The sequence below is a fragment of the Trichosurus vulpecula genome, chromosome 1 (genome assembly GCF_011100635.1).
Source record: "Trichosurus vulpecula isolate mTriVul1 chromosome 1, mTriVul1.pri, whole genome shotgun sequence".
In the NCBI taxonomy this organism is placed as follows: Eukaryota; Metazoa; Chordata; class Mammalia; order Diprotodontia; family Phalangeridae; genus Trichosurus; species Trichosurus vulpecula.
In genome coordinates, this window is record NC_050573.1 from 548,066,374 (window position 1) to 548,091,660 (window position 25,287).

The following is a 25,287-nucleotide window of genomic DNA, read 5'->3' on the forward strand; positions in this document are numbered from 1 at the left end:
CTCCAATAAATAAATCCTTAAAAGATATGAACAGCTTTCAAAAGGAGTATATGAAAACATACTCCAAATTACTAAAAGAGAAACACAAGTTAAAGCAACTCTGAGCTTTCACCTCATATTCTCCAGATATTTAGGCAAAGGTGACAAAAATGGGAAGAGCCATTGTTGGAGCAACCATTGACAGGCAGACACACCGATACACTGTTGGTGGAGCTGCAAATTAGTCCAACCACTCTGTGTAACAAGTTGGAATTGCAAACAAAAATGATTAAGCTATTCAATAAAAACTATAATGTGCATTAAACAGCCTTTGAAACACTGCTCCCACCACTGGCAATATATTCCCAAGGTCAAAGACAGAAAAAAGGTCCAACATATGATAAAATATTAATAGCACTTTATGTAGTAGGGAATGGCTGGGGAAAATGGTATGTACAGGTAATGGAATATTATTATTCAACAAAGAGTGAAAAATGAAGAATTAAGATCAACCCAAAGATGTGTAGAAACTGATGAAGAGTGAAATAAGCTGTTTTAAAAGCAAGTGTAATTACAACAAGGTAATTCAAAAATTTTCTAAAAGGAAGCCAAACTCTGAGCAATTGAAAAACTAGTAAGAGTGCTCAAAGACAGCTAATGAAAACTACTTCTCTCTTCTCAGAAGAGAGGGGCCTACCAGGATAGAATGTTGCATACATTGCCCAGTGGGGGGTCTCTGCACCAGCCGATTCTGCTTTCTTTATTAGTTTTTCTTCATATCATTTTTCCTCATTACAAAGGACAGTTCAATTTGGAGGAGACAAGAGGAACATTTCCTGAAATTATTTCAATGCAAAATCAAAAGGCATCAATTAACCATATGTGGTTTGGTTTGGTTTGTTTTGTTTTGTTTTAAAGATGGAATTGGGATCATGTCAAGCCTCATCCTCCACCCCTCCTTCCCTCTCTCTCCTCCCTTTAAACAAGCCCTGCCCAGAGCTGCACCTGCATCCTGATCAAACTGTGGGCGCTGGTAGGGAGAATGAAACAAGATGCTAGGGCTCTGGAAAGGAGCCAAGACTGTTGTAGGAGAAGGCAGCTCATTGGTCACAAAGTGTGCTCCTTTAGCCTGCTTCTTCTGCTCTATGATTACCCCAAGTTCTCCACCCCCATTTGCAGCTGAATTAAGCTATTGAGCTAACCCCCATCAAATCCTCGTCAGCATTCTGCTTCCGCCCCAACCTTTCTCCTATGCCACTTCACCCTGCGCTACTCAGTCCCTAGGAGGCAGCTCCCAAAACCATTCCAGCTATGGCATCCAGTGCTGTGTTCCTGATCACAGGTGAGTGGAGGCCTCTTCCCTTGAAGTTGGGAAAAGAGATGAGGTGATTGGGTAGAAAGAGCAAGCAAGGCCCCATCTAAAAGTCTATACATTGGAGCTCTGCAAAGGAAAAAAGGACAGAAGTGGAGAAGATCAGAGTAGAGCCCCAGGGTTGGAGGTAAGGTGGAGGAGTGGCATAGGGGTGGTAGGGTAAATAAGAAAACCAGTGTGATGAACACTGAAGAGTACAAACTATGGCCAAACAAATGTGGTGAGTTCCATAGCCCCAGCTCAAAGACCACCTTTTCTATAAAGTTTCCCCTGATCCCCCCTAGTTGCAAGTAACTTCTCCCTCATCAGCTCTAGTGGTATATTTTATATCCCTTTGAAGGAATAGTAGTGTGTTAAAGAGGAAAGAGCTCTGAACCTGGACTCGAGATCATTGATTCTCATAACCCTTTATAGCTGTGTGTCTCCAAGCAAGATATTTAAACTCTGTGGACCCTAATTTCCTTATCTGGGAAATGGGAATGATAATGCTTGTCCTAGCTCCCTTCTAGGGCTGGCTGTTGTGAGGAAAGCAGCTCTGTAAATAACACATGTGAATTTGGAACATTGTGGACTCGTATTCCACTTCACATCACATTCATCTGGGTCTCCCCCTGCTAGATGGTAAACTCCATTACAGCACTAAGAACAGTGTGTTACTCCTAGGAGATGCTTGATAAATGTCCGAGAGAGGAAAAGAAAGTGTTCACTGTCCTCTACCCACCCAAAGGTACTACCCATTAAGACATGAGGTTGCTGTTTGTCCTTTGTTCTCAAAGAGAACCATGACATCAAGGAGGTGATGCCATGACATGCGAGTGAGCTGGATTTAAGTGAGGGAGGGCTGTGCAAAGTCACCAGCCTCGCTTTCTCCTCCAGAGCCATCTGGGTCCAGTGGCTAGATGTGGATCAGGACAACTGGAGATGGCCCAGAATGCAGTGGGGGGCCTTGGTCTTAAGACCTGGACCACCCTGACAGTATGGGGATGGAGGGTAAGAGTAGAACAAAGAGGAGATGGTTACCAACACTGCTTTGGTGTGACAGAGGTTGGAAGACAGAGAGGCATTGACCCCTAGGCACAGTAATGGTGGGGCCCCCCAGGGTCCTGATTACTAGCTCCTGGACTAATGCCTCAGTTCTTCCTAGGTTTCTGGTGTTCCATTCCCAGAATGATCTTTACCCTATCATTTTTCCATTCTTCTGCTTAAGCCCTGTCCTTCTTCTCTGCAGATTCCCTATGGTTCTTGCTATCAGCCTCAACTTTCTCACACTAAGGGAAAAGGGGTATCTTAGAGTTCTATAGGAAAGAGAAGTCAGATTATCTGAGAAAGTTAGGGTGAGAGGGAAAGCATGGGAAATGTCTCATGGCTCTTCTCCCTCTTAACTACTGGGAGAAATAATGAAAAGTGACTTTTGTCCTTCTTGGTCCTTGTCCCACCTCTGTTATTGAGGGATTGATACAGACCAGGAAATTGTGGCGCATGGAGTTTGAGCAATCTATTTAAAGTTAATGAACATGGGACAGTGAAGAGCATTGTGTCCATGTGATATGAAGATTGGTTGAGAAAACTGGGAATGCTTAGGCTGGAAAACAGAAGACATCACAGTTGTCTTCAAGCTGAGGGACATCTGTGGGCCATATTTCCTGATCTGTATCAAGCAGTAAATGTTTATTAAGCACTTCCTATGTGCTAGGTATGTGCTGCTGATACAAAGAGGAAAAACAAAACCATCCTCAAGGGGCTTACATTCTGATGGGGGTCCAGAGGAGGACAACATGTATACATGTAAATGTATATTAATATATACAAAATGAAATTGAGCCAGGACTGGATGATTTCTAAAGTCTTCCAGGCCTCAAGAGTCTATGATGCTTCTGCTCTAATCTCTGAAGCAAGCCACTTAGTTTCTCAGAGCCCTCAGTCAAACTCTAAGGTTGAAAGCTGTATTGGTGGAAGGAGATGCCTCCTCAAATATTCCTAAGTCAATGACCTAGTGTGGGAAAGTGTGGGAAGTGTGGGAAAAGAAATGCAGTGGAGTTTTCTATAAACTTTGAATTTGGATATACGAATGAATGTTTGTTTTCCTTAACATCTAGCATATAAGTATCATTTTGTGACATATCTGATGCATTTGGGTTTTGTTTTGTTTTTCAAAACAGCTCTAGGGAAGATTAATTCCTATGAAAGCTGTGGTTAGTCATGGTTGCATATATATGTGTATGTGTGTAAGAATATGTATGTGTATATGTATATATGTGTATGTATACACATATGCATATACACAAAGACACACATATATCCACTAGGTGGTGCAAGGAATGGGATGCTAGGTCTGGAGTCAGGGAGACTCCTCTTCCTGAGTTCAAATCTGGGCTCAGACATTTCCTAGCTATGTGGCCTTGGACAAGTCACTTAACCCTATTTGCTTCAGTTTCCTCATCTGTAAAATAAGCTGGGAAGGTGTGTTGGTAAGCAAAATGGGCTCTTAGCCCTTAGTTCAACAAGCGCCCTTGAAGAGTTCAGTTTGTTTCCTTTGAGTGATTCAGCGTATTTCATTGAGTCTTACTAGGTGCTAAGCCCCAGGCCCAAAGCCCTATTAGGTGTTAACCAAACCTATGTGGGTGTGGATTGGTAACTAAGGTGGGGCCCAAGGTGGGGCTAACTCAGGGGAGGGCCTAGTTTACACATGAGTTTGAGTGATAGGTTTGGGACATCAGAGGCTCTTAGACCACGTGGGTTTAAGTCGCCTCTTTGTGATGATTTTAGGTCACGTGGGTGAGTCGCATGTGTGACTCACTCCTGACGCTGAAAAAGATATAAAACCAGGGGCTGGCCTTTTCTTCTTTGGAGCTCTCACCCACAGCCGTGGTGGCGCGCATAACTCTGGGCCAGCCCCTGTTCTGAGCTCCCAGGACTGAACCTAGATGTTGGTAACTATGAATCTGTATTTGGTCTGTCTGTTGATGTTTGTAATTTGTTTGTAATTTGCTCTGAAGCTCAGGGTGCTGGCTTTTTCCTCTGAGCTCAGTGAATGATATTTGTGTGCTGAATTAAAGTAAGCTTGTCAACCCCTTCACCTTGCTTTCCTTAGTTAAGCAGATCAAAAGAATCTGTGCTGTTGGCAGCTTTCTGGGTGCTGGCTGTGGGTGGATCTTACACCCCAACAGAAGCTGCTAGCCGGATTGTTGAAACAGAAGGAAATGGCAAACCACTCTAGGATTTTTGCCTAGAAAATCCCAAATTGGATCTGAAGAGCCTGACATGACTAATAAACGATTCAACAAAAATGTATATATGTGTATTATGTGTGCACGTATGTGTATGTGCATGCATGTGTGTATATGTACACACATGTGTGTATACACACATATCTTATCTCTCCTATTACAGTATAACGTATTCAAGGTGTCAACCCCCAGGAAAATCTGGGCCCCTACCCTACTCTGAACAGCAGTTTCTAACTGCCCCCAGGAAGATATTCACCATCCCCCACCCCCAGGGTGCATACCTCAGCAGTTTCCAACTGGCCCTGTTCCTGAACAGAGATAGTTCCAAGGATGTTTCTTATGATCCCTCAACACCTTCAACACTCCCTTCCTGCAGTTCAGCTGTTCTGTGTATCTGGACTATATACCGTTCTGCTATTTCCCACAGCTATGCACAATAAGAATCTCCTTCTCCCCTTCCTCCTCAGGCATCCCTGTCTGAATAAGACAGCGTGTTGTCCCGAATTGCAATTCCTCAACCCTGAATAAATGCCTCAGTTTATTTATTGATCACTGAGGTGATCTAAGGTTTTTTTTGCAGGCTGACAAAGATCAAGGATCATGTCTTCTATTTTATTTAAAGTTCCCAACATAGCTTAGTCATTCAGGGTTCCTATAGGGTACATAGTAAAAGGCACTGTAGGACGCTGACCAAAAGAGCTATTTTGACCAGGGGATGCATTAAGAGAGGCAGAGCTTCCAGGAATACGGAAGTGATTGTCCCTCCATATTCTGCCCTGATCAGACCACATCTGGAACATTGTGTTCAGATTTTGATGCCACCATTTAAGAAGGACAAAAATGAGCATCCAGAGGAGAGAAGAAAAGGCAGTGAAGAGCATTGAGTCCATGTTGTATGAAGATTGGTTGAGGGAACTAGAGATGCTTACCTTAGAAAAGAGAAAATACAGAGGGGAATGATAGTCCTCTCCAAGCAGTTTAAAGGCTGGAACTTAAAAGAGGGATTATTAGCCTTGTTTAGTTTGGCACCAGAGGGAGGGCAGAGATAGAAGCACTGGGTGAATGAATGGATAAAAAAAAGCATATATTAAGTTCTTACTAGGAAGACACAAAAAGGCAAATTGAGTCTCAATATCAAGAAAAACTTCTCAGGAATCAAGATGGTAGAGAAAAAGCAGGAATTCTCCTTGGCTCTCCCAAATTGCCCTCCAATCAATTTTAAATAACACTTCAAAATGAATTCTGGAGCAGCAGAACCTACAAACAAATGGGATGAAACAATTTTTCCAGACCAAAACAACTTAGAAGCTTGGCAGAAAAGGTCTGTTGCACTGGGGTGAGAGTAGAATGCAGTTCGGTGCAGGCAAAGCCCCAGCAAGACAGCAGCGGGCCTTGGGGGCAACTGAATTGGCAGCAGTGGCTTCCAGAGCTCTCAGCCCACAGGTGGTAAGGAGGTTGGACAACTGGTCATTAGGACATTACAAGAGTCCCTTTGCTGGCACTGTCCAGGGCTCTGTTGCATTGCTCTTATACAGATCTAGGTTGCAGTCCCAGGGCAAGGAGGAGCACTAGCACACCAGAACTTGTGGCCAAAGGGGAGTAGGTGACCGTGGTCAAAGTCCTAGGGTGGAAAGGAGAACTCGTGGTTTCTCACGGACTAGAGCACAGGCCAAGGAGAGTAGCAAACACAACTCCTCTTAAATCCTAATACCCTGAAAGAACTGAAAACTTATAGACTCCCAGAACTAGTTCTGAAAACAGCTGCACAAAAAAACCTGAACCTTGGAATACTGCCCCCTCCATCCCAACTTTAATATAAAGTTAAAAGTCAAGAAATAAGATGGAAAAATGAAAAAACAACAAAAAAAGACCCTGACCATAAAAAGTTACTATGATGACAGGGAAGAGCAAAACACAAACTCAAAAGAAGACAACAAAGTCAAAACTGCTACAACCAAAACCTTAAAGAAAATATGAATTGGTCTCAGGTCCAAAAAGAGTTCAAACAAAAGAGATAGATGAAAAATTGGGAAAAGAAATGACAGTAGTGAAAGAAAATCATGAAAAAAAGAGTTCATAGGTTGGTAAAAGGAGGCACACAAAAAAGATGGAAGAAAAATAACACCTTAAAAAATGGAATAGGCCGAATGGTAAAAGAGGCACAAAAATTCCATGAAGAGAAGAAGGTCTTGAAAAGCAAAATTGCCCAAATGGAAGAAGATATATGGAAATTCACTGAAGAAAAGAACTCCTTAAAAAGCAGAATTGGCCAAATGGAAAGGACAGTACAAAAATTCACTGAAGAGAAGAACTCCTTAAAAAGTAGAATTGTTCAAATGGAAAAAAAGGTACAAAAGCTCACCAGAGAAAACAATTCCTTAAAAATTAGAGTTAGATAAGTAGAATTTAATGACTCCATGAGACATCAAGAAACAATAAAACAAAATCAAAAGAATAAAAAGAAGAAAATGTGAAATACATCATTGGAAAAACAATTGACCTAGGAAACAGATCAAGAACTATTGGGCTACCCGAAAGCCATAATTAAAAAAAAGAGCCTAAACATCATCTTTCAAAAAGTTATCAAGGAAAACTACCCTGATATCCTAGAACCAGAAGGTAAAATGGAAATTGGAAAAATCTAATTGGCTCCTGAAAGTGATCCTAAAATGAACACTCCCGGAGTATTATAACCAAATTCCAGAGCTCACAGGTCAAGAAGAAAATACTGCAATCAGCTAGAAAGAAACAATTCCAATCTCATGGGCTCAACAGTCAGGATAACACAAGATTTAGCAGCTTCAACACAAAAGGTTTGGAGGGCTTAGAATGTGATATTGCAGAGGAGAAAGGAGCTAGGAATACAATCAAGAATCGCCTACCCAGCAAAACTGAGTTTAATACTTCATGGGGTTAAAATAGACATTTAATGAAATAGAGAAGTTTCAAGCATTCTTGATGAAAAGACCAGAGTAGAATAGAAAATTTGGCTTTCAAATACAAGACTCAAGGGAAACAAAAAAGGTAAACAGGAAAGAGAAATCATAAGGGATTCAATAAGGTTTACATTACTTCATGGGAAGATGATACTTGTAACTCCTAAGAACTTTCTCCTTATTAGGGCAGTTAGAAGGAGTCTACATAGATAGAGAGCATGAGTGTGAGTGAATACAAGGGGATGACATCTAAAAAATAAAATTAACAAATGAGAAAGATGAAGGCACTGGGAGAAGGGGAAAGGGGGAGGTAGAATGGAATAAATTATCTCACATAAAAGAGACACAAAAGGGTTTTTACAGTGGAAGGGGAAATAGGGGAGGTGAAGGGAAGCACTTGAACCTTATTCTCATTGGAATTGGCTTAAAGAGGGAATAACATACACACTCAGCTGGGTATAGGAATCTTATCTTACCCTATAGAAAAATAGGAGTGGAAAGGGATAATAGAAGGGGGTTGGGGTAGATGAGAGAAAGGAGGGCAGATTGAGGAAGGCAGTGGACAGAAGCAAAACACTTTTGAGGATGAACAGGGTAAATGGAAAAAGAGACAGTAGGATAAACAGCAGGGGAAATCGGATGGAGGGAAATACACAGTAATCATATCTGTAAAAAAATTTACAACAAATTTCTCAGATAGAGTCCTCATCTCTCAAATATATAGAGAACTGAGTCAGATTATAAAAATAAGTCATTCTCCAATTGATAAATGGTCAAAGGATATGAGCAAGTAGTTTTCAGATAAAATAATCAAAGCTATCTCTAGTCATATGAAAAAATGATCTAAATCACAAGGGAAAAGACAGAGAAAGAGAACTTGCAACCTAAAATTTTTTAATGAATCTTAAAAATTGTTTTTACATATAATTGGGAAAAACAAAATTTTAAAGAAATATAAAGAAAAAAAGAAAAATTTCTCCTGCAGAGCTGTAAAAAGTGGAATGGAAATCTTCAAGCAAAGAGCAGATGACCACTTTGCGGGGCGTCTTATTTTAGGTGTGCAGTAGACTATTTGGTGGATGAGGTCCTGCACAGCTCTAAAATTCTGTGCCTACATGACTTTGGCTACAACTTCCCCTTTGTCTCCCCTTTGGCCCCAGAATTTTTTTAAAAGGGAAGTTTGAAGAGAAGAAGCAAGACTGAGTTCTTATCCTTAGAAAAGTTAAGTAAATAGGGATCTGGAGCAAATAGATGGGCCCAGGGTGCTGGATGCAAAGTTGATAGAAAAAATGAGATCTTGGAATAGAAACAGAAAATTTGCATTCTAGGAAGAAATACAAGGCTTTAAGGAAAAATTAGGGGATCAAGAGGTGATGATACCTATCATAGAAAGAACAGTAGCTCTGGAGTTATAGGTGATTATTGTTTAGACATTTTCAGTCATGTCTAATTCTTCATGACCCTATTTGGGGTTTTCTTGACAAAGATACAGAAGTGATTTGTCATTTCCTTCTCCAGCTCATTTTATAGATGAGGAAACTGAAGCAAAACGGTTAAATGATTTGTCCAGGGTCACACAACTAGTAAGTGTCTGAGGCTAGCTTTGAACTCAGGAAGATGAGTCTTCCTCACTCTTGGCCCACCTAGCTGCCCATCGGAATCATAGGACCTGTGTTCAAATCCCACCTCTGATACTGACTCCCAGTGTAACCTTAGGCAAGTTACTTACCTCTCTGGGCCTCAGTATCCTTATCTGTCAAGTGAGAGAGTTAGACTAGATGGTCTTTGAGGTCCCTTCCAGTTCTAAACATATGATCCTATGTGTAATCATAATGTATATATACATACACACATGCATACATGCATGCATTCATGTATGTATGCATGTATATTCCCAGCCCTGACCTCTTGTCATGGATTCAACCTGGACACCAAACATCCCATTATCTTCCAGAAGGATGTAGCTGGTTTTGGGCAGAGCGTGGTCCAGTTTAAAGAGTCTCGGTAAGTATTGCTGGATATTGCACTTGTGAAAGCCTTTTCACTTCCTGGCTTTCTGGGCTCAAGTCCACATGAGCAGAGCTGGGAGTGGGGTAAGAACGGAGGAGCACCATTTTGCTCCTTTCACCAGGGATACCTCAAGACTATCCTTTGTTGAGAATATGAAACTATCCTTAAATATTCAGCACCATCATTCCAGGACAGCCCTATGTGGTATTCTGGGAAGCTGGTTACGAGAGTCAGTGGGGAAAGGTGAGTGACAGGTCACATGTTGGACCTAAAGGTCAAGCTTTATCCACACCATGCAGCTCTCCCAGCAACTAAAAGAATAATGCGTGGCGGGGGAAAGGAACAACTGTGTCAACCTACTTCCCTACTTCTTTTTGGCTCAATTCTACTGACCCTTCCTAAGAAAAAGCCATGAACTCTAATAATGCCCTTTTTATCTTCCCCCATGAGTACTAACATTTTAATCATTTTGTCCTCTATGGATATCTTATCTTTCCTCTTTCAAACTCTGACTGCATGCCAATATTCCCTCTATGTTTCCAGGCTTGTGGTGGGAGCTCCCTTGGTGAGGGTTTCTGCCAACCAAACAGGGAGTCTCTATGAATGTAAATATGGTGCTAGAAGATGTCTGCCTATCCCCTTACAGCGTGAGTACCTGTCACCCTTGTTTTCCATTCTCACCTTTTCCATTGCTATCTGATATCTGATGGCTCCCAGCCTCATCAATATCCCATTCTTGATTTCCTCTTCCAGATTACTAAGCAATGGCTTTTTGCTGACTTTTGAGGATTACTTGTGTGTTTGGGTGAATTTCTCTTATTTTTAAAGCTATGAGAATATTGTCCTCTCTATCTGTTTGTATTTTCTTGTCTTATCCTTGGTGGTTAGGTAGGAATGTGGGTATAACCAGCCAAAAGGCTGCAGTGCAATCTGGAAGCTTTCTAATTGGCTGAGAGTGAGCCCAAAACAGTAAAAGAGACCAATGAGTTCAATCCAGAGTTCTTACTTGAGCAAATCCCAAATTGACACGGGCTCTTCATGTGTTTGAAGGAGCTCAGTATTCAAGGCTTAGAATGGATCATGGAGCAACATTAGCCCTAAAAACTGACTAGAAAGAGGAGCTTAGAAATTAAGTAGCACTGGCACTAGGACTATTTCGTTTTCTTTTATTTATGCTTCTAATTACCCCCCCCAGTCTGTTATTTCCGAATCTGTATACTTTCTTTGCTCTTGCAAAAAAAAAAAACCAAAACCCTAGAAAATGTGCTCGTGTGATCTGGAGAGTGTGGCAGTAGGTGATAAAAAGGGAGAGAATTCCAAAGTTAGTCATCCCTAAGTTATAGTGATGGTAGTAGGAGAGGGGAGAGATATGTCCACCCTTCTTCTGAACTTCCCTATTTCTTTGGGGGGCACCACTGTCCCTCCAATCCCCCAGATCCTCCTGTCTTCACTTATAGTCACTCCACTTACCCAGTTAGTGGCCAAGTCTTGACAATTATGTCTCCACAACAGCCATTGCATCTTGTCCTTAAACTCTCCTCAAATGACCACCATGTCAGTCTCTCATCACCTCTCAACTTGGATTATTCTGGTGCAGTAGCCTCCTCACTGGGCTCCCTTCCGTAGGTCTCCCCCCACTCCAATCCTCCACTCAGCTGCCGAAGTGATTTTTTTTAAAGCACAGATCTGACTGCACCATTTCCTTGCTCAGTAAATTTGAGTAGTTCCCTATCACCTTGAGGATCAGATATAGACTCCTCTATTTGTCATTCAAGGCCTCACAGCTTGACTCCAACCTATCTTTTTTTCAGGCTTATTATACATTATTCCCCTCCACACATTCTTCAGTCCAATCAAACTAGCCTTTTGGCTCTTTGTCAAACATGGTGCTCAATCTCCTATGTCTGCATTTTAGCAAAGGCTATCCCCCTATGTCAGGAATACATTTCCTTTCCTTACTTCTGCCTCTTAGAATCTCTAATTTCCTTCAAAATTCAATTTAAGGACCACCTTCTACACTTTCCTGATCTACCTTCTCCCAAAATATATTTTTGCATGCATGTATATTTGTATTTATATTTATATGTCTACTCTCATTTGGGCAACTAGGTGTCCACAGTGGATAGAGTGCTGGGCCTGGAGTCAGAAAAATTCATCTTCCTAAATTCAAATCTGGTCTCAGACACTTACTTGGTCTATGACCCTGAGCAAGCCATTTAACCCTATTTGTCTTGGTTTCCTCATCTGTAAAATGAGCTGGAGAAGGAAATGACAAACCACTCCAGTATCTTTGCCAAGAAAAACCCAAATGGGGTCACGAAGAGTCGGACACACTGAAACGACTGAACAACAAAAACATCAACCAAAAAATGTGTGCTTAAGTTCCATGAAACCAAGGATGGTTTCATTTTTGTCTTTGTATACCCAGCACCTCAACCAATGTCTGGCGTGTAGTGGATACTTAAGAATTTCTTGTTAGTTGATTGATTACATGCAGCAGATCTTTGTACCCAGAAGGTTGGCTTAGGGACTTGGAACATCAGAAGTTCTGGTTTGGACTGAGGTTTAGAGCCCAGGAAAGAACACGAAAGTAATGAAAATTAAAGTCCTGGGGCCAGGAACAAGGTCCTTAGATCAGCTCAGAGAAGAAACTAAATTTCCCACAAAATGACCTAGTTCAGTGAATCCTAAGAGCCTGGATTGGATGCTTCTTATGCTGCCCTCACTCATGGATGAGATGTTAACTGTCTTGTTCTTAAGTCCCCCACCTCCTTTCTTAAAATGAAGTTCCTCATCCCCTTAACTCCCTATACCCTGTTTATATGTGTGACTGTGCATATCTGACTATTATGCATGCCTGTGTCTCCCCAGTCCCCCAAGAGGCAGTGAACATGTCCCTGGGGCTCTCTCTGACTGCTAATACAGACTCCTCACAACTATTGGTAAGTTCGCCTGGGCCACAGGACCACTAGGTTTCTGTAGGGTGGGAGGGGTGGAGGACCAAAAGATATAATATCTGGATGTGGAAGAAGTTGGTAAATGGGAAAAGAATCAAGTCAAGTGAACAAACATTTATTAAGTGCCTACCACATGTCAAGTCTGTGAGAAGCGCTGAGAATACAAAGGAAAAAAAAGCCCTTCTTCTCAAAGAGCTTACAGTCTAATGAAGGAGAAAACATGCCAAGAACTACGTACAAAACAAGTATAGACAGGATAAATCGGAGTTAATCTCAGAGAGAAGGCACTAAGATTGAGGAGGCCTCGGAAAGGCTTCTTGCTAGAGCTTGGGTGGAATCCCTTGACACCAGGGATCAGCCCCTTCCTCTCAAATCCATCTTCTCCCCAGGCCTGTGGACCTACAGTACACCAAACCTGCGGGAAGAATGTATATATGAAGGGTTTCTGTTTTGTGCTGGATTCAGAGGTACAACAACGTAAGACAATTCCAGTAGCCCTACAGGGTAAGTCATAGTAAGAGTGACCATATTCCCATGCATGATGACCACATTTTTCCAAAACCAAAAATTGGGACATGTCTTCTAACCAAAGATGTTCTTTCTGTAGTATCTCATTACGAATGCCTTTTCTTGAAACTGGGACCATTGTGGAAAATTGGAGATCTACGGTCACTGTATATATGAGAAGCACAAACCATTTATGTATTCTATATTAAAATATGAGACACCTAGGTGTTTTGGCAGAGAGCCCTAAGTCACAAGGAATTCAAGCATAGGACAAACCTGTCTATATGTCTGGCTACCCTAGAACTGACTCATCAAACCTAACTGTGGGAATCCTGACAGAGGTTCTTAGAGTCCTGTGCCAAAGCCTAGACCCATACTCTCCGTTGAAGTGAGTGGAAGGGAATCTAATATTCTGATGATAGGGGGGACCCTGGTGTGGTACGAGGAAGCAAGGACTAGGGAAATGAGTAGGAACCCTTTCCACTGGACTACAAGCCCTTATCCTCGAGGGCAAAGGTTCTGCTTTGGCCAGTGTTAAAACGTCCCTACTCTAGGGAGCTACTGATGATTTGAAGAGTTCAAGCAGTAGATGTATACAGAGGTAAGGAGGACATTCCTGCATGGGGTGGGAGGCTGGTTTACATAACCTCTAAGGTCCCTTCCAACCCAAAGACCACTATGATTCTATTTGGAAAGAAAAAATTTCTATCAGGAGACTTCACTGATCAATTTGTGACCTCTATGTCTGTCTCTTTTCATACTCACAGAGTGCCCAAAGCCAGAAAATGACATTGTCTTTTTGATTGATGGCTCTGCCAGCATCGATTCCCATGACTTTCAGCAAATGAAGAGTTTTGTCAAAGCTGTAATTGACCAGTTCAAAGAAACCAACACACAGGTGAGCACTGGGAGGGGGAGGTCTGGTTTCCACTATCTGTGGGTCACAGGTGGCATAGCAGCTAAGTTTCATTTTCCTACGTGAGTGGGGATTTTAGTTGGTTCGATGAAGAGTGGATGAATGACTTTCTGGGTTTGGGTTTGGAGAGCGGTGAAGGCCACTGCCAGCTTTCCAATCACCTCCTCTTGGTTTTTCCAGTTCTCGTTGATGCAGTATTCAAACCTACTTAAGACACATTTTACTTTTGCGGACTTCCAAAAGAGCACCAACTGGGGAAGGCTAGTGGATCCAATTTTGCAGCTGAAGGGTTTGACCTACACTGCCACAGCCATCAGAAAAGTAGTGTGAGTTCCCTCCTTCTTACATATTCCTTTCACCAGGACCACTTGCAGCTCAGTGACCCACTGACTACTTCGCTCTCTCCCTAAACTCAAAGTCATTATCGTTGCTCTCCCAGTAGAAGACACCTGGGGCCTGCTAGGAAGGAGTGGGCCTCAGAGACAGTGAAGATACCAACAGAGGCAACTTTAACTGCCATGTTCTCCCTAGTCTTCCTGAAGGAGGAATTAACCACTACCTTGAAGTATTTTACTTTCCCACAATTGAGGAGGAGCTGAACCATGACTAATCCCAACGACAAGTACTCAGCTTTGAACACAGACCTCAGACAAAAAAGAGAGTAGTAACAGGTATTCTTTCAGGAATACAATCCAGTAGCCATTTAATAATAATAATAATAATAAAAAACATTTATATGTTGACTATGTGCTGGGCACTATGCCAAGGACTTTACAATTATCATCTCATTGATCCTCACAACAACTCTGGGAGGTAGTCGCTATTATCCCCATGTCACAAATGAGGAAACAGAGGCAAACAGAAGTTAAGTGACTTGTTCAGGGTCACACAGTTAGTAAGTGTCTTAGGCTAGATTTGAACTCAGGTGATCCTGACATCAGTCCCAGAGCTCTCTCCACTGTGCCTCCCATGCTTGCCTGGAAATCAAGGTGTGTGTGACTAGAAAAGAAGAAAATACAGTTTCTGTCCTAAAGAACACAAAATAATGCCATCATCTAGGACTACCTGTCCTCACTACCTCTTCTGTCCCCCTGAACCAGCCCTGTTTTATAGTCAGAATCAACTGTTACTCTGTGTAAGGTTAATGGAATATAAGATCTTCCCTGTCCATTAATAGGCCTATGTGACCATGTGTCCCCTTTTTTCCTGGAACAGAGGCCGTGCTCCCAGGTCTAAAGGTACACAGGTATTTCAACTACGGATGTCTTGCTGCTTTGAGCTCTGGTCCAGTTCACAGCTGTGATACATCCTGAGTCACGTAGAACCCATTGGGGGAGGAACTTGCCTAAGGGGAAGCTTGCTTGGGGGAAGCTTGCTTATGGGGAGGCTTGCTCCCAGGAAGGCTTTCACACCTTTTGGAACTAAGCTAATTAAGCACTGAGTCAGGTGAGTTGTGATGCCTTCTGGCTCTGAGCCTATTAGCAGAAAGTGTATATATGTATTCTGAGGTGACATTTTGCTTTGGGGGCTCACTTATGGGAAGAATATTTGCCTGAGGTCTTGGTAATTTCACCAGAGGAGATTCTGGGTAGCCTTGTTAAGGAGCCTCACCTCAGCTCTGTGAACCCAGATGCTGGCCTCCCTGGTCTAGTGACTATGTATCTATTACTTTGTTTAGACTGTTGGAGCCCTGTCTATTAGATCTCTGTGCTAATTTCTCTCTGCTTGTATTTTCTCCATGTTCAGGGTACTGACCTTTCCCCTGAATTAGTGAATGACTTTTACCTTCTTTACTTACATATCTTTAATTAAAATAAGATTATTAACCCATTTGAAGCTGTCTTTCCTTTAGAAAAGCAGATCATCCTGGGTGTGCTAGAGTGCTTGCTAATATACTCTGTTACTTTTTCTTCCCAACAAAAGTCATGTCTTTATTCAGTAAAGTAAAGTATTTCTTTCCTTGGGTAGAACTGAATTATTTCAAAGCTGGAATGGAGCTCGGAAGAATGCCACTAAGATCCTAATTGTAATCACTGATGGAGAGAAATACAAAGATAAGCTACAATATGAAGATGTCATCCCTCAGGCAGACCAGGCAGGAATCATCCGATATGCAATTGGGGTATGGACCCCATTTTCCCCACCTATTGCTTTTCCCCAAAGCAGGATACTCATTCCCCTTTTAGAGAGAGGCACATCTTCCCCCTATCTTTGGTCCCTCTGACTACTATCCCTGCCCCTTCCTGGCAGATAGCAATCCTTCCCAAGGTATCCCATCCTTCAGCTATGAGAGTCTATCCCCATCAGACTCTGCCACTGTTTGCTGATTGCAGGTGGGAGATGCTTTTGAGTATGTCAGCGCCCGGGAGGAACTGAACATAATTGGATCAAAACCTGCTGATGAACATGTTTTCCGGGTGAATAACTTCGGTGCTCTAAAGAACATTCAAGAGCAACTTCAAGAGAAGATCTTTGCCATCGAGGGTAGATTGTAACCCTGGCTTACTGGCACGATAAACTAAAGTTATCCTGATCCCACTTCTGACTCCAAATTCCATTTCCCATTTTGGCACTTAAAACTTTTCCACCTCCCTCCAACCTACCTTTCCCGGTATATCCCCTTCCTGCATTCTATGGTCCAGCCAAAATGGCCTTCTTGATGTTCCTCACATATGACAATCCAACTCCTATTCCTATGCTTTTCTCCATACCTGGAATGCACTCCCTCCTCATTTCTGCCTCTTAGAATCCCTAGTTTCCTTCAAACCTCAGCTCAGGTTCCATAACCTACAAGAGACCTTTTCTGAGCCTTCCATGCACCAGTGACTCCTCCCCAAAAATTGTCTTGTATTAATTTTGTATGTTACTTGATGGCAGAGATTGTCTGATTTCTGTCTTTGTATCCTCAAAATCTAGTACTGTGCCTGGCACTTAATTGGTACCTAATAAGTGTTTATTGACTGAATGCTCCAGTGCCAATCCCCTATCCTTGCCAGATTTCTTGTCATTACCTGGTCTCCTCTGGCAAGAAGTTGGAAATAGTATTTACAACATTTGCTCCTGAGACTGAAATGCCAGCTGCCAGCCTCAAAGCTTGTCCCCCACCCTCATTTTCAGCCTTTAAAGTTCCCAGGGCATCCCAGAATCAGGTGTGTTATATCCTCACAGGTACTCGGTCTGGAAGCAGTATCTCCTTCCAGCATGAGATGTCTCAAGCAGGCTTCAGTGCTGCCCTTACATCTGTGAGTGAGTCCCCCCCATTAATCGGAGATAGGAAAGGGAGGGGAGGATTACAAACGGATAAGAAGGAGATTTTTTTGGGAGGGGGGAAGGCAAGGCAATTGGGGTTAAGTGACTTGCCCAAGGTCACACAGCTAGTGGGTCAAGTGTCTGAGGCCAGATTTGAACTCAGGTCCTCCTGACTCCAGGGCTGGTGCTCTACTCACTGAGCCTCCTAGCTGCCCCAAGAGGGAGATTTAAAAAAAAAAAAACATGGCCATGACAGGAGCTTCTTTTGGGGATGGGGTATTTCCATTATCTCAACACCCCTAGATCTAACATGTTTTCTGGTCTCAGATGGGACCAGTCCTAGGAGCTGTAGGGAGTTTCGACTGGTCTGGAGGTGTTTTCTTATACTCCCCAAATCAAGGCCCTGTCTTTATCAAGACATCCAAAGAGGACATGAATGCTGCTTATCTGGGTAAGAAAAAAGAGAGAGAGAATGGGGAGTATAGGGAGGGAAGAGAAAGCTCTTGTGTCTGGGAAGGGAACTGCTTCCCTGGATGCCCCCTGCCCATCCCATCAAGAGAGCAGAAGACAAAAGGCATAAAGGATCCACAGGGCTTTGTCTCTTCAGGTTACTCTGCTATGATAGCCATTTGGAATGGAGTTCAGAGACTTGTCCTGGGGGCCCCTAGATACCAGCACACAGGAAAGGTTGTAGTCTTCACCAGTGTTGGTGGCACCTGGGAGCAGGAGGCTGAAGTCAAAGGGACACAGGTAAAGAACTAAGAGCCTGGAGTTATGAGGAGGAGCAGAGGGAGGAGACAGAGAGAGACAGAGAGGAAGCATGTGAGAGAGGGAGAGCCAGAGATGGAGTGTGTGTATGAGTATGTGTATGTGTGTGTTTTCTGGGGAGTAAGTGGACTTTGGAGCTCCAAGGAAGAAGGCTGTTGAATCTGGGGAAATAGAAGGATCATAGTGACTCTTTTCTTTGGAAGAGAGGGCAATTTGACTTCAGAATCTGTCATTTCAGGTAGGATCCTATTTTGGCGCAACCCTGTGTCCCATTGATGTGAACAGAGATAACAACACTGACCTGATCCTCACTGGAGCCCCCTATTACTATGAACAAAACCGAGGTGGCCAGGTATCCATTTGTCCCATACCTCAGCAGGTAAGGCAGTTAATGGGGGATAGGGAATCTGGTTCTTGGGTGGGAATGAGTATCTAAAGTACATGGTTTGAAGGTTACTTGACTTTCAGAGCTTGTCACAATTTTCATTTTCCAGAGGGCCAAATGGAACTGTGAAGTTGTTCTCCATGGGCAGCAGGGGTATCCCTTCGGCCGTTTTGGGGCAGCACTGGCTGTAGCCGGAGATGTGAATGGGGATGAAATGACAGATGTAGTGGTGGGGGCACCTGGGGAAGAAGAAAACCAGGGAGCCATCTATTTGTTTCATGGTGTGTCTGGATCTGGTATCAACCCTTCCCATAGCCAGGTAAGGCATGATTCCCAGACAATATGTCATCTCAGAATTGGGAGGGACTTTTAAGGCCAGCTGGTCACCTTCATCCAAGTCATTGACAAAAATGTCTGGCAAAATAGGCCAAAAAATAGGGCATTTGATTAGAGACATCATTAATTCAGTTTGATTTGACAAACGTGTCTTAAGTGCCTACTACATGTACTTAGTGAAATATGCTATGCATTCTATATTGTGAACTATATTAGGTGCCAGGGAAACAGAATTCAGAAAAAAAAAAAAGAAAACTAAACAGGTCCTACCTTCAAGGAGCTTACATGCTACTAAGGAAAAATCAATACTCTTTTGATCTGAACGTACATAATTCAGTTCAGTATCAGGAATTATTAATTCCCTATTATGTTGAAGGAATTGTGCTAGGTGCTGGGAGTACATTAAAAATTACTTAGTTCCTTCCCTCAGGGAGTTCATGTTTTATGACTAGGAATATTACATGGACACAGATAAATGTATTACATGATCCAGACAGATTTGGTAAAGAAGAGGCCACTTTCAGCTGCAGGAATTAGGGAAGGCTCCCTGGAGGAGGCGGCACCTAAGCTAAGCACGGAAGGAAAAAAAGAATTCTGAGAGGCAGAAATGAAGGCATGGGAGAGTACCTATGCACATGTACAGAAGCCAAAGTAGCATATCAAGTTAAAGGAAGTGTTAATAGTCCGGTTTAGGTGTAATGGAGAATGGGAAAAGGAGGATGAATATGAAATGAATCTGGAAAGGTAAGTTGGAGGCAGATTATAGAGGGCCACCGAACTTCCCATGATCTCTGATCCTATTTTAATTTGACTCCTAGAGAATCAGTGGCTCCCTCCTTTCCCCCACTCTCCAATATTTTGGGCAGTCATTGAGTGGGGGACAAGACCTCACCCAGGATGGACTTGTGGATGTGACTGTGGGAGCCCAGGGACAGGTGCTGCTGCTCAGGTGAGAAGAGCCTCTACCCCTTCCCTTCTGTCTCTCAGTCACCAATGTACTGCTTCTGAACACTTTACTCTGCTTCCAGAACCCAAGTATTCTATTCTCAGTCCCTGTTCTTTATCCCACAGGACATGTCCAGTGCTGAAAGTTGAAGTGTCCATAACATTCACACCTCCAGAGTTGGCAAGATCTGTATTTGAGTGTTGGGGATGGGAGGCCACCAAACAGGAAGCAGGGGCTGCTATAATCTGCTTTACTATTCACAAAAGTACTCCAGACCAGCTGGGTGAGTCTTCTACCAACAGACCTAGCAAGCCCCATCTCTCCCATTCTCTCACTCAGGTCTTCACTAATACAGGAATCCTCTAGACTGAGGAGTTCCAGGCTCAGTTACCTCTCCTTCCTGATTTCACTTCCAGGTGATATCCAAAGCTCTGTGGCTTATGACCTTGTTCTGGATGCTGGCCGCCTGAGTCCTCGTGCCATATTTGATGAGACAAAGAACTGGACACTAAATCGAATTGAAACTCTGGGACTGGGGAATCACTGTGAGAATGTGAAACTGCTGTTACCAGTGAGTCTAGAGCAGAATATCTGGATTTCGGAAGGAAAGGGAAGTGTTGACTGAGGAAAGGACATTTGAGGAACAAAGCACTTGCACTCTGGTTGGAGAGTGGGTGAAGGCGATAAAAGAAAGAGATGAGGCAAGGGGAAAAAAAAAGGGCAGAATACCTGGCACCCAAGAAAGGTTTAAGGCTTGGAAAAGCAGAGGTGATGGCCTCGTGTGCATAAGAAAGAATGAAATGGAGACCATGCCTCAATTTGAAAAGAGAGTGAAATCAAAGGAAAAATCGATAGACTGAGGGCCAACGTACCCTCAGCTCATTGATGTTCATTCTTTCTCAGTATTGTGTGGAGGACTCAGTGACTCCCATCAGTCTGCGCCTCAACTTCTCTCTGGTGGGACAAGACATCCCCTCATCTGGGAACCTCAGACCTGTTCTAGAAGTGGGATCCCAGGACCTTTTTACCTCCCATGTGAGTCTTTGATATATGCTATTCTCATACTCAAGCATCTACAAGGGTTCATTTTTGCCTACCTACTGAATCAACCCAAAGTTCCTCTGCCCATTATTTAAGGTCCTCCATAATCTGTTCTCCATCCTTCACATCCAAACTTCCTGCTATTCTCTAAAATAGATTGATATGTCAGTCTCAATGTCCTCTATGGGCCATCTTGTGCTTCTCTCCTGGTATGCCCTTCCTAGCCTTTTTGGCTATCTAAATCCTACCCATTCTTCAAGGTCTAGCTACTTCCTGAAGCTATCTCCCCAACAATTTTAGCCTATGTTGATTTCTCCTTCCTACGAAGTCTTATTGCACATAAAATAAGCACCAAACTATTTAACACTAGTTCTCTAATTTTTTTCAATATCCATCAGTCTTTTCTTCCAGTCATAAGATTTTGTTATCAGAATTATAATTAGGGATAGACCAATGTGGCTTTGTCTGCCAACATCCCGCAGTGGATGTTCCCTTCTTGTCCTGCTGTCCTAGTTTTTCCTCCATGGCTTGCTGGCTCAGAACTTCATAGTCTTCTGCCATAGAGCCTCTGCCATGAAGTGCCATGAAGATTCTGCCCCTCTGCCATTCCATTGCCACATTTCCCAGCTTCCATCTTCTCCTCTTCCCATTCCACCCTGGGGGAGGTGGTCAGTAAGAGATTGCTTGGTGGAACTCCTCAATATACTCACTCACTTTGGGGACATTTTACAATCAACACACACACACACACACACACACACACACACAAACATTGCTGTCTCCTCTCTAGAGTCACTCAATGCTATTGCATCATGGATACAATAGGTCCCCTCTTCTTCTAAGCCCATTGCCTGCCACCTCCACCACTCTGCACCTCCTTCCTGGGGTTAAAACCTTCTCCTGAATTTGTCCCAGGCACCAGAATTCCTAATTCCAGTTCTGCTTGTCCTAGTTTTCCTTTGAATATCCTCCAGTGTAGACCATAGAGTAGGTACTCAATAAATCCTTGTTCATTGACGAAGCCAGAATTTTTAGGTTCTGGAGGGGTTAGTAAAAAACAAATGGAGATCCAGATTCAGATGTTGGATATGAAGAGATCAGGAAGGCATTTTCCTTGTAGTTCCCCTTTGAGAAGAACTGTGGAACAGATCACCTCTGTGAGGATGACCTCAGCATTACCTTCAATTTCTCTGGGTAGGTGAATTATTTTATCTGTTATTCAATCCCTTCACTTTAATCTCCATCACTTTTCTAACCCTTTTCCAGTTCTTCCACTTCAACTGTACCTGCTACCATTGTCTTTCAATTTATTCTGCTACCAATTCTTAAGTTAAATTCCTATTTTGCCGCTAATCTCTAAACTGTTTTGCAAACCTGAAAATATGAGATAAGTGTTATCTTGTTGTTATTGTATCATCACCTTGTCCCAATATGCCTTGGGTACACCCAGTTTCCCCTTTATTTTTGTCAGTTTTTTCCTGATTTAACTTTTTCCTTTAATTCCTTCAAAGTGTCTACTATCAATTTTATTGTGTTCCACACTGAAGAAGGCAGGACAATTGGTCTATAGGTCATGGAGGCAGCAACTGTTGCCAGGAACCTTGAAAAAGGCAACCGTGTCATTCTCAGAGGGTGCCTGAAGCCAGTCTATATAAAGCACTCTTGTCCAAACTTCTAGATCAGACGTTTCTAAACTGGTTCTCCCACTGCTGAGGTGACTGTGTCAGGAGGGAGAGCCAAGGCAGCAGAAAGAACCGCATTCTTGAATATACCTTCTGTATGCCAAATGTTACAAGATCCTGGCAACTGGAGTTTGTAGCACCATGACATTTTTATTTTGAGGGATTTCTAATTTTGTTTCTCATGCAACTATCGACATCATTTCAGTATATCTTTATTCTACCATTTTGGCCCCTGATTTTTTTTATTTTATAGTGCTTTTTTCCATTTTATCAGAGAGCTTTTTCCATACTATGATTATTTTTAATGGCCTTAAATTTTCTTATGAGGATTTCAAACAGTTTTGCTTCTTCGGGGCATTTCTATTGTTATTTCTGTGAAAGGTTATGAGGACCTAGACTCTCTTATGACTGCCTACTTAGCCATCTTTCTGGGGTCTTGTCCTACATGCAACAATCAGACATTCCAGCTCTGAAATCACTCCTCAAGGAATTAAAATGCCAATAACTACCTGCAAGCCTCTAGTTCTTTCTACAGCCATACTTCAGCTCTTACTGGAAAATTCTAAATTCCTTATGTCAGATCAAGGCAAGGCAAGAAGCATTTATAAAGCACCTACTGAGTGCCAGGAAAAGAAAAGCAAAAAAAAAAAAAAAAAAAAAAAAAGAAGAGTTCACAATCTAATGGGGGTGGGGGGAGGGTTGACAATCTGCAAACACCTATGTATAAGCCAGATATGTACATAATAAATTGGAGATAATCTCAAGGGGAAAGAGTTAGTATTGAAGGAGATCAGGAAAAGCTTCTTCCAGAAGATAAAATTTTAGCTGAGACTTTAAGGAAGCCAGAGGCAGAGATGAGGAAAGAGAGAGTTCTAGGCATGGGGGAGAGCCAATGAAAATGCCTAGAATAGGGAGCTACAGTGCCATGTACAAGGAACAGCAAGGAGGCTATATATTCTCACAGTCCCTGCCCCCTTATTTCCATGTTCTTCTTCAGAAATCAGCCCCCAAATTTAATTATGACCCCTAATCCTAACCCTTTCTCCCCATAGCCTACAAACCTTGATGGTTGGGAGTGATCTGGAGTTGAATGTGACAGTGACAGTGACAAATCAGGGGGAAGACTCTTACAGGACCATGATTACCTTCTTATATCCCCCAGGACTGTCCTATCGACGAGTGTCTGCAACCCAGGTAAACATTACATTAGTATGATAGTCCTTTCCTAATGCCTCTCTCCTCCCCCAAGTTTTCTTGTGTCTCTGCATTATCTTCCAGTTGTCTCTTTTTTGTCTCTTACAACCCACCAGAACTCGCATCCTCGGCAATCCGTTCGTCTTGCATGTGAGGCAGCAGTGACAGAGAACAAAGCCCTGAGGGGTACTGGCTGTAGCATCAATCACCCTATCTTCCAGGAAGGAGCTAAGGTTAATACCTCCTACTTTCCTATCTCTGTCTCTGTCTCTGTCTGTCTCTCTGTCTCTCTGTCTCTGTCTCTCTGTCTCTGTCTCTCTCTCTCTGTCTCTCTCTCTCTCTCTCTGTCTCTCTCTGTCTCTGTTTCTCTCTCTCTGTTTCTCTGTTTCTCTGTCTCTGTCTCTCTCTCTCTCCCCTCCCTCTCCCTCTCTCCCTTTCCCTCTTTCTCTTTCTTCCTTTTTGTCCCTCTTTTCTCTTTCTTTTATTTTCTTCTCTTCCTCTTCATGGTTCTCTCTATCCTGCTGCTTCTTTCTCATATTTGTGTGTGTGATACAGAACCCTACTCTTATAGATTCCAATTTAATAATAATTAATGTTTATTTAATATTTGTCCAATCTACAGAAAATTCACACTTATAAAATTAGGGAAATTAGGGGCAATTCTTCATGTCACAAAAGAATTCTCCTTCCCCCAGGTTCTTTTAAATGGAAAACTCCCCTATTACCTTCAAAACATGATTACAGTAATTGAAATGTGATTTTATAACAGGCTCATCACATAAAGCTATGTGTACCACTATAGTGGCTATACATATGTGTGTACTGGGGGATTATGTTTTATAGGATCTTACTTGAAATCAAGGAGCTATCAGCTGGGATTGGGAAATGTTTTCATTACATAAAGCTTTACATTGTAATTATAAAATAAGTTTGGTCCCTAGAACCAAAAACAAAGTTTACCTTGTGTCCTCTCCCAATGATAATCTCTCTAGTTCACTCTGACCTCATCTGGGAACAACAGGATTTGGCTCAGGACATCAGATGCAGGATAGGTTTTATTTAATCCCAAACACACACAAAAATGCAAAACGAACTTATACAGGAATCTTCCTTTACAGTCATGAACACTCTTTTCTCACTTTTTGAATAGCTTCTAGCAATGCTTTCCTCTGATGGGTGCCACCTTCCCCCTGGACCTATAGCTCATTTGCCCCACTGGCTCATGGATGGGCTAGGCTGAATTGTTCTTCAGAACAAATGCCCTGCTTTGCCAATCCTTGTGTTTTAGTTTTGTGGACCTCTCTTCAGGGCTGCGATTGAGCATCTCTGTTTTGTCTCCTTCCAAGTTACGATCTAATGCCAGACCTTCAATGCACAAAATTCCCTGTAGAGGCCACATGGAAATATTAGCTTCTCTGTAGTTCCATGTACTGCCCTGCATATCTGGGTATGCATTTTTCCCCTTTCTACCAACTCCTTTGCAGGACCCCTCTAAAGAGTCTGGTGTCTTCCCTGAGTAGACCTCTCTTTTCTCTGGCCTTCTTTTTGATTCTCCTTCTGGTGGGTCCTGATCTCCTTTTAAAAGCCAAATCCAAGGGCCAGTTCAAGAGATGGAACTTTATTAACAGTAAGTCAGTAACAGTCACTGGAATGTTCCATGAAACAAAAGTCAGTGAATCAACGAGGACCCAAGGCTAGGACAATTCACCTCATTCTGAAAACTGTGGAGAAGAGGAGAGAAAAAGGATTACCTCTGGGAGAATATTAACTACATGATGGTAT

The 25,287-nt window shown here is 42.6% G+C and overlaps 1 protein-coding gene across 1 annotated transcript in view; it reads left to right on the forward strand.

Annotated features, from left to right (window-relative positions):
- Positions 1-1,271: 1,271 nt before the first annotated feature.
- Positions 1,272-25,287, forward strand: part of LOC118849858 (integrin alpha-D-like) — a 30,084-nt gene continuing 6,068 nt past the window's right edge. Inside the window, exons 1-21 of the mRNA XM_036758910.1 lie at positions 1,272-1,321; positions 9,413-9,518; positions 10,068-10,171; positions 12,396-12,466; positions 12,871-12,985; positions 13,756-13,886; positions 14,085-14,230; positions 15,873-16,026; positions 16,238-16,388; positions 17,073-17,146; positions 17,481-17,604; positions 17,761-17,903; positions 18,160-18,300; positions 18,416-18,625; positions 19,461-19,591; positions 19,714-19,871; positions 20,005-20,159; positions 20,492-20,623; positions 21,750-21,823; positions 23,364-23,505; positions 23,622-23,738. Of these exons, the coding sequence (XP_036614805.1) occupies positions 1,291-1,321; positions 9,413-9,518; positions 10,068-10,171; positions 12,396-12,466; positions 12,871-12,985; positions 13,756-13,886; positions 14,085-14,230; positions 15,873-16,026; positions 16,238-16,388; positions 17,073-17,146; positions 17,481-17,604; positions 17,761-17,903; positions 18,160-18,300; positions 18,416-18,625; positions 19,461-19,591; positions 19,714-19,871; positions 20,005-20,159; positions 20,492-20,623; positions 21,750-21,823; positions 23,364-23,505; positions 23,622-23,738 (2,610 nt within the window). The 5' untranslated portion in view covers positions 1,272-1,290. The remainder of the gene's footprint in view (positions 1,322-9,412; positions 9,519-10,067; positions 10,172-12,395; positions 12,467-12,870; positions 12,986-13,755; positions 13,887-14,084; positions 14,231-15,872; positions 16,027-16,237; positions 16,389-17,072; positions 17,147-17,480; positions 17,605-17,760; positions 17,904-18,159; positions 18,301-18,415; positions 18,626-19,460; positions 19,592-19,713; positions 19,872-20,004; positions 20,160-20,491; positions 20,624-21,749; positions 21,824-23,363; positions 23,506-23,621; positions 23,739-25,287) is intronic.